Raw genomic sequence first — 12,887 nt, 5'->3', positions numbered from 1 at the left:
TTCCAACGCTAAAACAGAAGGGGATGGGAGGTGTGTGCCCGGAGACAAAACTTTTCGGGTTTGGCATCTTGCCCATAGAATGCCCTTCCCTTTGAGGCTGACACCTGACACCTAGACCACTAGGTCAAAACTATTCTCTTTGCCCAAGCGAAAGATTTCCACATTTTGATAGTTTGTTCCTAATTTGGGAGAACTCTTTTAAAACACATAGGCCATTAACGCATGGTTGTTTCTATGGATTTTGTTCCTGTCTTGTTGCACTACTTTTTATTTTGATAACAAATAATTGCATGCATGGGCCGTGCGGGAGCTGCCGCTGCCACTCTGCATTCCCGTTCCTGGTGGGGAAGCGGCAGGGACTGGTGGGTGGAGGTGGGTGGAGGCAGCAGGGACTGGTGAAGATGGGATGAAAAGATGGGATGAGATCAGGGGGAAAAAGTACTTCACTAGTTCTGCAACTAATTAACTCAGAAGAATATCAGCAGTCTTCCAGAGGAGATAATCTCCACTATAATTATCAGAATCACTGTCATTTCTTTGCTCAGTCTCAGTTCCAGGAGCTTTCCAGAATGAAACAGAAAACAAATCTGAAAGAAAACCTTGAAGTTCTGTTTATAAAGCCCTCTGCTGAGACATTCACAGCTAAAATGAGGGAAATAGCTCCTAAGTGAAGGGGTTGATCCCTAACCAGTTTTCAGGAATAAAACTAGACTATTTGTATGTCCTGACTCCATAAACAGTAGAAACATTGATTCAAGAAACTTAAGCCTGTTCGACTTAGCAGTGACTGCCAAGGGTTCTTTATTTCAGTATACATCAAAAGTACCAACTCCTGTCTGTGAAATACTTCAGATACATCCTGATTAAAAATATCTATTGTTTATAAATAGCCTAAATTGTTTATTCTTGTTGTTTAACCTGCCAAGTTTATTTCCTGAAACCTCCCTGCAAACCTGACTTTACCTTTTCCCCAAAAGAGACAAATAAATCCATTTTGAGATTTTACTTCATTAAGCCTCCCTTGTGCCACATTCTAGCTTATATAAAGAAAGAGATAAGAAGAAAATTAATTTAAAAAGAGGAGTTCCATTATAGTTGCTGTTTAAAGGTTCCACCTAGTTGCTGCACCTCATATTACAACCCGACAAGAAAGTGTGGGGTGATCTGCTGCAACTCTCCACATTCTAGATAACATGTTCCAGGGATGGGGAGTTGACCTACTGCCCCACTTCAAATGCACAGACTGATTAGGCATGGTGTATTTCCAGAGACCATACATAAAGCGTTCAATATATAAGAATGTTTAATAAATGAATAAAATAATGCATGTGCTTCATTAAACTTCCAAGCTGAGTAAGGGAACAAAGAAAAGGTGAAAACACACAATTCTCTTTCCCTACACTAGATACTTCCTAAATGATGTGGAATCAGGACAGCCTTGCTTTACTTGAAGTTGCAAAAGTTCATCATTACTTTTGATCACCTGGTTGGGACCATATGGACAAGATGGAGTCCCTAGTTATAAGCTTACCCCATCATTACTTGTGCTCCCAAATCAAGAGCAATAGAAAAGAGAGTTCTTTCCTTGTGCCCTGATTTAAACCACCTCTGTCTTTCTCCCTCTGCCCTTGAAATGAGCTTACTGTCCCTTCCTTCTTACAGGAAGAATTTCCCCCCCATCACTTTAGTCTTCTCAGCAATATGGCTTTGTGGCCACCGCCAGGAAGGTTTGGGGGCGGATCTTGAGGAGGGAGGGGTTTGGGGAGGGGAGGGACTTCAATGCCATGGAGTCCAATTGCCAAAGCGGAGATAATAGGTATGCAACATGAGTAGTATCCATTTTTACTAGTAGCCATGGATAGCCATATCTTCCATGAACATGTCCACTCCCCTCTTAATGTCCACTCCAGGCTTCTGCCGGAAACGTTGAATCATTCCTATTAGAGTCTCCCTCCCTGACATTTTGTGATTGGCTCCACCTCTTGTGGTAGCCATTGGTGGTTGGCTCCATCTTCTGCAGCAGCCCTCTTATGGTTGAGCCCACCAGTTTGTGTCAAAATTCCAAAGGTGCTTGCCGGCTCAAAAAAGGTTGGGGGCCTGTGTTCTGTACAATGCTGCTGCTACAAGTGTTGTTAACTATGGGATACTGAATGGACAGTCCTCCCTATGTAGTTTGCAGTTCCACAAAAGTTGTTATTTGCAACTTATTTGGGGGGTGGGGGCAAGGTGCCTCTTGCTTCAGCCCGCAGAATATGAATGCATGACAGCCCTCAGTTTCCAAGATCTGAGCAAGGCTGTCAAAGACAGGACATTTTGGAGGACTTTGATTCATAGGGTCGCCAGGAGTCGGAAGCAACTTCACGGCACTTAACGCAAGCTGTATTTCAAATCTTTTTCCAACATCAAATCTTCCACTTAGAGTCAATAATGTTTGTGTCTTAGGAAAGTACTTAGCAAATACGACTTCAGAGCCGTTTCCTGTTTCAAGCCAAAGATTCAAGCAATTTTTGAGGAGGAACGCGATAAACATGCTTTAAAAACCCCAATCGTTTGCAAAAGTTAAAATGGTCTGTGTGTGTGTGTGTGTGTGTGTTAAGTGCTGTCAAGTCGCTTCCAACTCATGGCGACCCTATGAATGAAAGTCCTCCAAAATGTCCTATCTTTGACAGCCTTGCTCAGATCTTGCAAATTGAAGGCTGTGGCTTCCTTTATTGAGTCAATGTGGTGTATGGTCTGGGTGTATGCATATATCGTACCACTAGGTGGCAATGCAGGACTGCTTTTCCCGACCTGCTCATTTCACCCCAGGACGACACATCATGCTAAGCAGCCCTAAGCGTTTTAACCGCTCCTTGTAGGGGAGTTGCACCAGTCCCCTGATCATTTGGGTGGCTCTTCTCTGCACCTTCTCAAGCTCTGCAAGATCCTTTTTTAGGTGTGGCGACCAGAACTGGACACAGCATTCCAGGTGTGGCCTCACCATAGATTTGTACAAGGGCACTATGATAGCAGCAGTTTTATTCTCTGTTCCTGGTCTAATTATGGCCAGCATGGAATGTGCCTTTTTCACAACCACCGCCTCCTTCGTCTAACAAAACTGCCTTTCTCATAGAATCACAGAGTTGGAAGGGGGCCACCAGGGTCATCTAGTCCAACCCCCTGCACAGTGCAGGAAATTCACAACTATCTCCCCACGCACACACCCAGTGACCCCCCTACTCCATGCCCAGAAGATGGCCAAGATGCCCTCCCTCTCACGATCTGCCTAAGGTCATAGATTCAGCGTTGCTGACAGATGGCCATCTAGCCTCTGCTTAAAAACCTCCAGGGAAGGAGGGCCCACCACCTCCCGAGGAAGCCTGCCCTGCCTTGGCCGGTGCTTGGATGCAAAGGGTGTTTCAAAGGTGTTTCAAACGCAAGCTCAACCCCTCCCCCCCCCCCATTTGAAGATTTTTCTCCTTCGTGTGAAAGGCACCGCTGGAATCTCCAGGTTTTATCTCGGGGCTCTGTGAACTGCTCTTCAACTCTAGAGAGCAAAGTCCAGAAGAGCACCAGAACTATTATAATGCAAGCGGTGTTAAGCGGGTTGCCAAAACCAATGTAAACAGCACGATTCTTCTTTAAAGAATTCTTTAAAGATTCTGTAAAGAATTAAAGCCCTTTTATTTTATTTTTTGGCTTGGACAATAACGAATTCTGGTGCATGGTAATATTGTGTATTCGGATACCGAGGCCATTCGTTTCACTCGATGGTGAAATATTTCTTGTCAATCACCAACTAATAGGTGCTTTGGAATCAACTTTTGCAAGATTGCCAGGAAGCAGCATATTCACTGAAATTGACAAGACCGTTGTAGCGAGGTAGCAGAGTGGCGCAGCGGAAGCGTGCTGGGCCCATAACCCAGAGGTCGATGGATCGAAACCATCCTCTGCTAGATTCATTTTACGCCCTCCAGTATTTCCCCTCCAAAACAAAAAGAACTTCCCTATCAATAATTATGGCTATATATATATATATATATATATTTCCCCATCTGTCGCTTCAGCTGCGGTTTTATTTCTCAAATGAATTAAAAAGCTTTATGGGCACTTTCACACATACTGTATAATGCACTTTCAATGCACTTTAACGATTGTTTGCAAGTGGATTTTGCCGTCTCACACAGGAAAATCCAGCTGCAAAGTGCATTGAAAGTGGATTGGGAAAGTGCATTATTTGGCATGCGTGAAAGCGTCCTATGTTGCTCCCCGCTTCTTTAATTGGAGATTACAGGCTAGTGTAATGCCGCTATAAACACACCAGACCCCATAAACTGTCCATTGCAATATTAGATAAAATGCGAGATCTGGTTTGCATCACAATTTGTGTTCTTGAGTTTTAAACAATCGAAAAACATCCTGTAAAAGGGTTGAAAGGGAAAAAAAAGATTCCGCCCAACGTGGGGCTCGAACCCACGACCCTGAGATTAAGAGTCTCATGCTCTACCGACTGAGCTAGCCGGGCTCTGCGGCTAGCTTTTTCAAAAAGTTTATATATAGAGATCACAATGAGAAGCAGTTTGCTTTTTCTGAAGGTCTTTTCATTAGCACATTATCTTGATACTTACAGGACAATGATTAGCACATTACTTTTGCAGGACAATACTCAGCTCAAACCCAACCCCTTTCTGACTATATATTACTCTTCCTACACCCTTGACACTGAGAGACACTGTCCTTCAGTGTTACTCCTCTGAAGATGCGTGCCACAGCTTCTGGCGAAACGTCAGGAAAGAAAATACCAAGACCATGGTCACACAGCCCGGATAACCTACAAGAACCAATGAACTCTGACCGTGAAAGCCTTCGACAGTCTTTTCCTTTATTTGTTTTATTTATTTATTTCTGGCCGCGTTTGTTTTGACAAGCTGCCTAGATGGAGTGCATCGCGATGGAAAAGATACTCAGGGGTTACTTTTGCAAAGGCTCTGAGGGTCCTCTTCTAATATTCAGCCTTTGTCCCTAGTCCGATCCAAGCACAAAAGTCGCGGGGTGCCTTCCTTGGAGACCAACCCGAGCGGCAGCATGCGGCGAGAGGGCTTTCCAGTTCCCCCCCAACTCTCCATCAACCTGGATGTTAGTTAAAAGGAAAGGTCGGGAGAGGAGAGGAGAGCCATTGATGCACGGTTGGTTTTGCCTTGGATTTGCCGCTCTCTAGATGCCCATTTTCCCCATCTCAATTCTCAAAACTCCCCATAGGAGCTTATTGTTGATTTTTGAGAATTTGATGGGAAACGTTAAAGGCTATGACTTAAGCTTGATTAAAATTGATTAATGTTGAAGGGATGAAGTATTTAACAGTTAAAGTATATAGGAGGATAATGTGTAGTTTATTGAAATGATACAATGAACTATAATGAATTAGAAAACAAATACAGAGGGGATTCCATAGATATTAATTTCATAGAGGAGGGGAGAGGGGAAGTCAGAAAAAGTCAATACTGATTAGGTTGATTAATTTGAAATTGTTTTATTTTGTGTAACTCTGAAGATGACAATATTGAAATTGTATGTGACTTAATAAGAAAATAAAAAAAATTAAAAAAAAGATTTTTGAGAATTTGGATGGGGGAAATGTACATTGAGAGAGAGGCAAATCCAAGGCAGAACCTCCCAGGCATCAATGGCCCCAGTGTGATCTGAAACAATAAGCCCCCATGTAGTTTTGAGAATTCACACGGGGAAAATGTGCATCTGGAAAGCAGCAAACCCAAGGCAAAACCTCCCAGGCATCAATGGCCTTCGCTAGTCTCCTTTAACCCGCGTCTCTTCCTTCTGGGAAGCGATTGGCCGGACTCCTTTGTTCAAAACAAAAAATCCCGCGCTTCCACCGATTGGTCAGATCCCTCCCATTTTTAAATTTCAAAATCCCCGCGCTTGCGTTGATTGGCCCGAGCTTTTCTGGTCTTTTCTTCCCCCCCACACACACAAAAAAAAATCCCCGCGCTTGCACCGATTGGCCCGGGCCCTTTTGAGTTTTCTCTCCCGCTTCCCCGGGTCTGTGGAACATTGCAGCAAACAGAAAAGGCGTTTCCAAAGCAGCTACTAAGGAGCTAGAAAAAATTCTGAAGTGTAAGGATGTGTCCCTGGCCACCAAGATCAAGTCAATTCATGCCATCGTATTCCCTGTTACTATGTATGGGTGTGAAAGCTGGACATTGAAGAAAGCGGATAGGAAGAAAGTAGATTCCTTTGAAATGTGGTGTTGAAGGAGCGTGTTATGGAAACCGTGGACTGCCAAAAAAAAAAAAAAAAACAGTGGGTTTTAGATCAAATCAAGCCTAAACTGACCCTAGAAGCTAAAATGACTAAACTGAGGCTCTTGTACTTTGGTCCAAAAGCGGGACACCTACAGCAAGGTTGTGTTGCAAAGCGAGACAACAGCTCTTTCCAGGAAGCTGTGGGTAGCTCTTAAAAGAGCTTTTGCTGCCTGGTAACGCAGATGGGAAAGTACCTCTGAGACTCCAAGCCCGGGGTGGGGGAGGGGGAGAGAGAGAGGCTTATTTGAAAAGTATTTAAGAAGTTGCTTAGGGATAGAAAATTGCTCTTGATTTTTTTGCTCAACTCCACCGGATGTATAAATTTGAAAGGATGCCTTTGAAATGCAAGTTAGACTTGCAAGAATGCAAGACTTGTTTGAATTTAAAATGCATGATTTAAGCAGACAGCAGTACCTGTTGTGCGCAATACATTTAAAATCAACAACTTGTTCTCAGCACTTCAAGCAGCAGGTAAAAAAGAAAAAAAAACCTTCAATTGTCCTCCCAGACCGTATGCATTCTGTAATGTACTCCTGTGCAATAAGCAGCTCTTTCACAGACGTTGTGGGTGGCTCTTAAAAGAGCCTTTGGGTTGGTGCGAGCGGTCCGAAGGCCCCGGACGTCTTTTATTTCCCTTTGGCCTTGTGGCTCTCGGTCTTCTTGGGCAGCAGGACGGCCTGGATGTTGGGCAGGACGCCGCCCTGGGCGATGGTGACTTTCCCCAGCAGCTTGTTGAGCTCCTCGTCGTTGCGGATGGCCAGCTGCAGGTGGCGGGGGATGATGCGCGTCTTCTTGTTGTCGCGCGCCGCGTTGCCCGCCAGCTCCAGGATCTCGGCCGTCAGGTACTCCAGCACGGCCGCCAGGTAGACCGGCGCGCCGGCCCCCACCCGCTCGGCGTAGTTGCCCTTGCGCAGCAGCCGGTGCACGCGGCCCACCGGGAACTGCAGCCCGGCCCGCGACGAGCGCGTCTTCGCCTTGGCCCGCGCCTTGCCGCCCTGCTTGCCGCGTCCCGACATTTCAGCACCAACCCAGCAAAGGACAGCGACCCAAAAGCTCTCCAAACGCCACGAATGCAGCACGCCGCTCTCCAGCCCTTATATGCTTTCCCTGGGAGTCAGCAGGGAGCATTTCCATTGGCTCAATCCAAACCCCGCTGTACAGGTCGCCCAATGAGCGTGGAGTTCCTCGGGCTGGTCAATGGGAGAGGGGAGACGGCACGGAGTGGACCAATGCGCGCCCATGGAATGCGCTCCCCAGCCAATGCGCGCCCACCGAACGCGAGTTTAATCCAAACCCTGCTGCACTCGTCGCCCAATGCGCGTGGGCCGGCCAGTGGGAAGCTGGGGACGGCCAATGAGAGAGGGGCGACTGCAGGGAGTTGACCAATGCGCGCCCACCGAATGTGAGTTTAATGCAAATCATGCTGTACTCGTCGCCCGGTGCGCGTGGAGCTCCTCGGGCTGGTCAATAGGAAGCGGGGTTCCGAGGACGCCCAATGAGAGAGGGGCGACGGCAGGGAGCTGACCAATGCGCGCCCACCAATGCGAGCTCAATGCAAATCCTGCTGGACTCGTCGCCTAATGAGCGCGGGCTCCTCGGGGTGGCCAGTGGGAGGCGGGGCTGTGAGGACGGCCAATGAGAGAGGGGCGACGGCAGGGAGCTGACCAATGCGCGCCCATGGAACGGGCTCGCGGGCCGGGGCGTCTTTCTCCTTGTGACCTCAGAGGGGGTTCTGACCAATGGGAGTGGGAGAATGCGCGATACCTCATTTGCATAAGGGTCTTATAAATAACAGAGCCCGGGCGTCGGGCTGGGTCGCAGTTCGTCCTTTCCCCACGTGCGTTTGAGGAAGGGGTGGCGGAGCGGAAAGATGCCTGAGCCAGCCAAGTCGGCGCCTGCGGCCAAGAAGGGCTCCAAGAAGGCCGTGACCAAGACGCAGAAGAAGGGGGACAAGAAGCGCAAGAAGAGCCGCAAGGAGAGCTACTCCATCTACGTGTACAAGGTGCTGAAGCAGGTGCACCCGGACACCGGCATCTCCTCCAAGGCCATGAGCATCATGAACTCCTTCGTCAACGACATCTTCGAGCGCATCGCCGGCGAGGCCTCCCGCCTGGCCCACTACAACAAGCGCTCCACCATCACCTCCCGCGAGATCCAGACCGCCGTGCGCCTCCTGCTGCCGGGCGAGCTGGCCAAGCACGCCGTCTCCGAGGGCACCAAGGCCGTCACCAAGTACACCAGCTCCAAGTGAGCCCCTCTCCCCTCCCTGGAGGCCGCAAGCGGCAGATCTCGAAGCCAAAGGCTCTTTTCAGAGCCACCCACTTTTCTCAGCAAAAGAGCTGCTGTTACCTTGTATTACCCCAAACATCCTTAATTTAAACTTTTATATTTGTACTAAAGCAAAAAGCCCTGCAACCCGGTGAATGAATCCTCCAGTAAGCTTCATTTAGCAGTAAACTTGAATTTTAACGGGGAGCTTATTTCTAAATGAACTTTAGGTACACTTGGACTTGGGTACACCCGTTTGCCGAAATGAGAGAATGCAACCGTTATCTAGAAGAGCAAGGTTTGAGTTCAGTCCTTAGACTGAGTTTTCCAGGGTTGAAGCTTTCAAGAGTCAAAGCTCTCTAGCAAAGGTTTTTGATAAAGGGAGCTTTAACTCCAGAAAGGTTCTACCCTGGAAAGAAACCTTGTTGGTCTTTAAGGTGCTACTGGATCCGAATCTTGCTCTTTTACGGACCAGCACCGCTGTCCGCTTGGAGTAATATCTAGAGCAGTTCGATTCGAGTCCAGGGGCCCCTTAGATGCAAACATGGAAAGGGCAGAGAGCGTGAGATTATTATTGGTGTCCTCCCGAAGGAGCAGCTGCAGTACTTGGTGGGCTTTCTGAGTACTTAAGGTTACCGTCCAGCCCGAATAAAAGGGAGGGGGGACCCTAACCAGTTATTGCTTTTCTGAAAAATGTGCATTTAAGAAAAACGAGCCTGCCCCCTCTGAGGTTCGAACTCAGGACCTTCAGATTATGAGACTGACGCGCTGCCTACTGCGCTAAGGAGGCTTCGCATATTTTGGCTTATAACAGTAAAAAGTCTTTCTATCGACATAAAATTTCCTCTATAAATGAGGCACCAAGATTTAAAATAACTTCTTTTCTCTCGCCTGCGTTGCTCTCGTTTTTTAAAATATCCACCCTAGTACAGATTTTCTGGTAACTCGGACTTGCTACTATTGTCTGTTGTTCTGGTTGCGCCTAATAAAAAGCATTAAGCCACTTTTCGTTGGGTGTTTTTGATTTAGGCCCACGTGGCCTACACGAAACCTGTCGTTTCCACATAGACAATCATATACAGATTATCTACACGCAGCACTGATCACGAGGAACACTAATTTGGAATACTGGATAAGCAAAGGAGTAATAATTAACACAATACAGTGAGGACCGGAAGAGAGGCGACCTCATGTTTATTTTCATAAAGAAAGAACTGGCCCGTACGGGGATCGAACCCGCGACCTTGGCGTTATTAGCACCACGCTCTAACCAACTGAGCTAACCGGCCACGTTGCACTCCATAGTCCAAAAATAGCTACTCACTGTTCATGGGAATCAAAAAAGGCAATTTAAAATTGCTGCAGCATTTGAACTCTGGCTCTCTTCCTTATACACGGGTCTCTTTCACTCTGACAAGACAGTCCCAGAAGGAGGTCTTCAGGGGGTACAGCTTCCTCTCGCAGATTCAATTATGAGCGTTGGTGTTATATGGCTGCTGGAGAAGCAATATACATGAGCTTCCTCAGGCCATGCCCCGTGTCATCTTGAGGCTTGACTACTGCAACGCATTTGAAGACAACCTGGCAACTACTGTTCTTTCTTGCAGAAGGCTCTCTTTCACCTTTTAAGGGTGGCCAGTTGAAGCTGGGCCATCAGTGTTTCCACTTGCTTCCCCCCGCCCCAAATTTTATGGAACAGTTTCTATGAACAAGAGAGAAAGGCCTCCTAGCTGGGGGTGTTTTCAGAAGACGCTGTTAAGTTGGGCAGCAGTAGAGCTTTGGAGATGGCGACTCCTTTTTGTATGTGGCTTCTGGTGGGGATTTTAAATATGGTGTTATTGGATGAAGTTGCCAGCTTTGGACTGGATTCCAGATTTCTGGAAGAAAGGTGGTTTCATGCATATTTTTCAATAAATAAATAAACGACTACTAGTTTTAAATTGTAGCCACGGCAGGGTGAAACAAGAGATAATTACCTATACAGATCTTAAACAGGTATGAGCCCGTTGAAAATGAAAACGATCGCCAATAAAATTGCTCTTGTCAGAAGTGGGATTCGAACCCACGCCTCCAGAGGAGACTGCGACCTGAACGCAGCGCCTTAGACCGCTCGGCCATCCTGACAACTTAGCTATCTAGTCCAGTATTTTAATAATGGTAAAGATATCCATTGTTGTTATTTTGAAGCAGTTCATGTAAGAGAAAGATTCTGTATTTGCAATGTTACTTGGATAAGAATCAATTGTTGCGAAGTAGACGTTACAAAAGAGTTGCAAAATTCAAAAGAAGTCTGCCAAGAAGCCAACAGGCTTCGGTGATTCTCTGGATTGATCTCTCCTACACAAATCCGGAAGCGTATTTCCAGCAGAGCCCGGATAGCTCAGTCGGTAGAGCATCAGACTTTTAATCTGAGGGTCCAGGGTTCAAGTCCCTGTTCGGGCGTTAATTTTTTTTCCCTTTTTGCTTTCCAATTTTAAAGAAATTTTAAAGAAATTGGAAGAAAGAAATTATTCTAGCAAGGCCTCTTTAGTGTCACAAAGTGTACATGTTGTTCCCTTCACGCTATGGATCATTTCCGTGTCTCTTGCTCAGAAGGAACGAGGAAATCGGTGACATTTATGCCTGTCGTGCTCCATACAGGCAAGGCTGTTGTGCCCACAGCTATTTTTGCATGCCACCTTGCAGCTAGAGAATCGGCTGTAGAAATCCCAAAAGATAAAAGTCATGTAAAACTTCTTCATTAAGACCCACCCGTACCCAAGAAAACACAACGTGCAAGGAACCCTTCCTTGGGTTGGATTTCTCCCCCCCCCCCCACCACCCTTTTAATAAAGTCCACAGAGAAGAATCTCCCAGGCCTTTAAAGCCCTTTTGTGCCAATGATTGAAGACCGATTTCAAAGACCAGTTTGAAAATGAAGATCAGATTCCAATGCCAATTCCGGGAGTATCTAATAAAAAACGGCCTGGCAAGCGATCAATAATCGATTGCTATCGATTCTACAGCTGGGGGCGGGAGGGATGCCGACTGATGCACGCAATTGATTGATGCACGCAATTGATGCACACAGAACACTCCCACCAGCGGCGTTTGATTCATTCAAAGTCAAGTTGTGTCGTTTGAAGCGGCAGAAACTGTTTCCTTTTCCAATCTGGAAAAGATTGTAAATTCCTATTTATGCAGCTCCTGGCAACAACAACAAAAAAAGGCAAACCGGGTTAGGAAAGCCACGAGAGCTGCGTCCTCCTCCCCTCTTCCACCCAAAAATATACCACCTTGGCACCTCTATTTATGCAAAGAATGGACAAAGCCATTTAAACGTTTCCAGAAGATGGCTCAGAGCAGTCGTGTGGTTGTGTGACTGATTCTTTCTGCCTGTTCATTGTTTTTAAAGTAGCATTTTTCTACTTCCCAGTGTTCTATTATTATTGTTGTAATAAAAATGATATATTATGCACACACCAAAAAAAAAAGATGCTAGCAGAGGATGGTTTCGATCCATCGACCTCTGGGTTATGGGCCCAGCACGCTTCCGCTGCGCCACTCTGCTGGTCGAGATTCCTTTTTTGCATTGCAAGCTTTAATACTTGACTCATTATAGTGTATCAATCACAAAAATCACTTTTTGTGTCAAATATTTGGGATGCCATACATCTAATATTTGAGGAGAGTAACCTTTATGCAATGTCAGTATAACAGAGTGCTACACTTTCCTTTGGAAGCATTAGTTTTAAAGAAACTACACTATTTTCATGCAGTTGTACCCTACAGGCATCTGATACAGAGAACTTGTTCTTTACTTAATCTTCAGTTTTCTTAATATAATCACTAGTGCTGGGTTTTTTGCTCTTTTCTCGGCCTTTAAAAGAATGTGTGTGTTCTGACAAAGAGACGTTTGGTTACAATAAATAAATGCATAGATATCCTTAAGTTGCCTTCTACCCTTCTGTAAGCACCCTGCCAGGTTTACAGAAGCCTGCGATAATATTTTGTTTTTTCAGGCATCATAAGGATGAGGGGAATCTTTAAAAACCCATCCTGGGCCAGGGAGAATCATGGATGGGCAGAGGTGAAGGAGGGCGCATGCCAGCCCTAAATATTCTTTCAACCATTTTTAAGTTTTTTGTCACAATTTATGAAGGTTGTTTTTCAACAAACTGGCAATAGGGGGGCACATTCACTGGCTCCCCCACCTCACTTCCGCTTCCCAGAGATACTGGAGGCATACTAAGGCACAACACCACAGGCATGTAGGGACCATCCCCTTAAATGAAGTGAGTCTACATTCCTCTGGCAGTTCAGTGCACAGCAGTGCCATCC

General features: G+C 46.2%; 2 protein-coding genes and 7 non-coding genes across 9 annotated transcripts; 3 read left to right on the top strand and 6 right to left on the bottom strand.

The window, feature by feature from the left end:
• Positions 1-3,863: 3,863 nt before the first annotated feature.
• TRNAM-CAU (transfer RNA methionine (anticodon CAU)) lies at positions 3,864-3,935 on the top strand. The gene has a single exon. It is a non-coding gene; the product is annotated as a tRNA-Met (tRNA).
• A 496-nt stretch (positions 3,936-4,431) lies between these two features.
• Positions 4,432-4,504, bottom strand: TRNAK-CUU (transfer RNA lysine (anticodon CUU)). Its single transcript has one exon. It is a non-coding gene; the product is annotated as a tRNA-Lys (tRNA).
• A 2,421-nt stretch (positions 4,505-6,925) lies between these two features.
• LOC130489716 (histone H2A type 2-C-like) lies at positions 6,926-7,315 on the bottom strand. Its single transcript, XM_056863493.1, has one exon. The coding sequence runs from the start codon at positions 7,313-7,315 to the stop codon at positions 6,926-6,928; it is 390 nt and encodes a 129-aa protein (XP_056719471.1).
• An 847-nt stretch (positions 7,316-8,162) lies between these two features.
• Positions 8,163-8,556, top strand: LOC130489455 (histone H2B 1/2/3/4/6-like). Its single transcript, XM_056863178.1, has one exon. The coding sequence runs from the start codon at positions 8,170-8,172 to the stop codon at positions 8,548-8,550; it is 381 nt and encodes a 126-aa protein (XP_056719156.1). The 5' UTR covers positions 8,163-8,169; the 3' UTR covers positions 8,551-8,556.
• A 728-nt stretch (positions 8,557-9,284) lies between these two features.
• On the bottom strand, positions 9,285-9,357 carry TRNAM-CAU (transfer RNA methionine (anticodon CAU)). The gene has a single exon. It is a non-coding gene; the product is annotated as a tRNA-Met (tRNA).
• Positions 9,358-9,782: 425 nt separating this feature from the next.
• On the bottom strand, positions 9,783-9,856 carry TRNAI-AAU (transfer RNA isoleucine (anticodon AAU)). The gene has a single exon. It is a non-coding gene; the product is annotated as a tRNA-Ile (tRNA).
• Positions 9,857-10,608: 752 nt separating this feature from the next.
• On the bottom strand, positions 10,609-10,691 carry TRNAL-CAG (transfer RNA leucine (anticodon CAG)). Its single transcript has one exon. It is a non-coding gene; the product is annotated as a tRNA-Leu (tRNA).
• Positions 10,692-10,936: 245 nt separating this feature from the next.
• Positions 10,937-11,009, top strand: TRNAK-UUU (transfer RNA lysine (anticodon UUU)). Its single transcript has one exon. It is a non-coding gene; the product is annotated as a tRNA-Lys (tRNA).
• Positions 11,010-12,045: 1,036 nt separating this feature from the next.
• Positions 12,046-12,117, bottom strand: TRNAM-CAU (transfer RNA methionine (anticodon CAU)). Its single transcript has one exon. It is a non-coding gene; the product is annotated as a tRNA-Met (tRNA).
• Positions 12,118-12,887: the final 770 nt, after the last annotated feature.

Source organism: Euleptes europaea, chromosome 18, assembly GCF_029931775.1.
Source record: "Euleptes europaea isolate rEulEur1 chromosome 18, rEulEur1.hap1, whole genome shotgun sequence".
Classification (NCBI taxonomy): domain Eukaryota; kingdom Metazoa; phylum Chordata; class Lepidosauria; order Squamata; family Sphaerodactylidae; genus Euleptes; species Euleptes europaea.
This window is presented reverse-complemented; position numbering and strand designations above follow the sequence as displayed.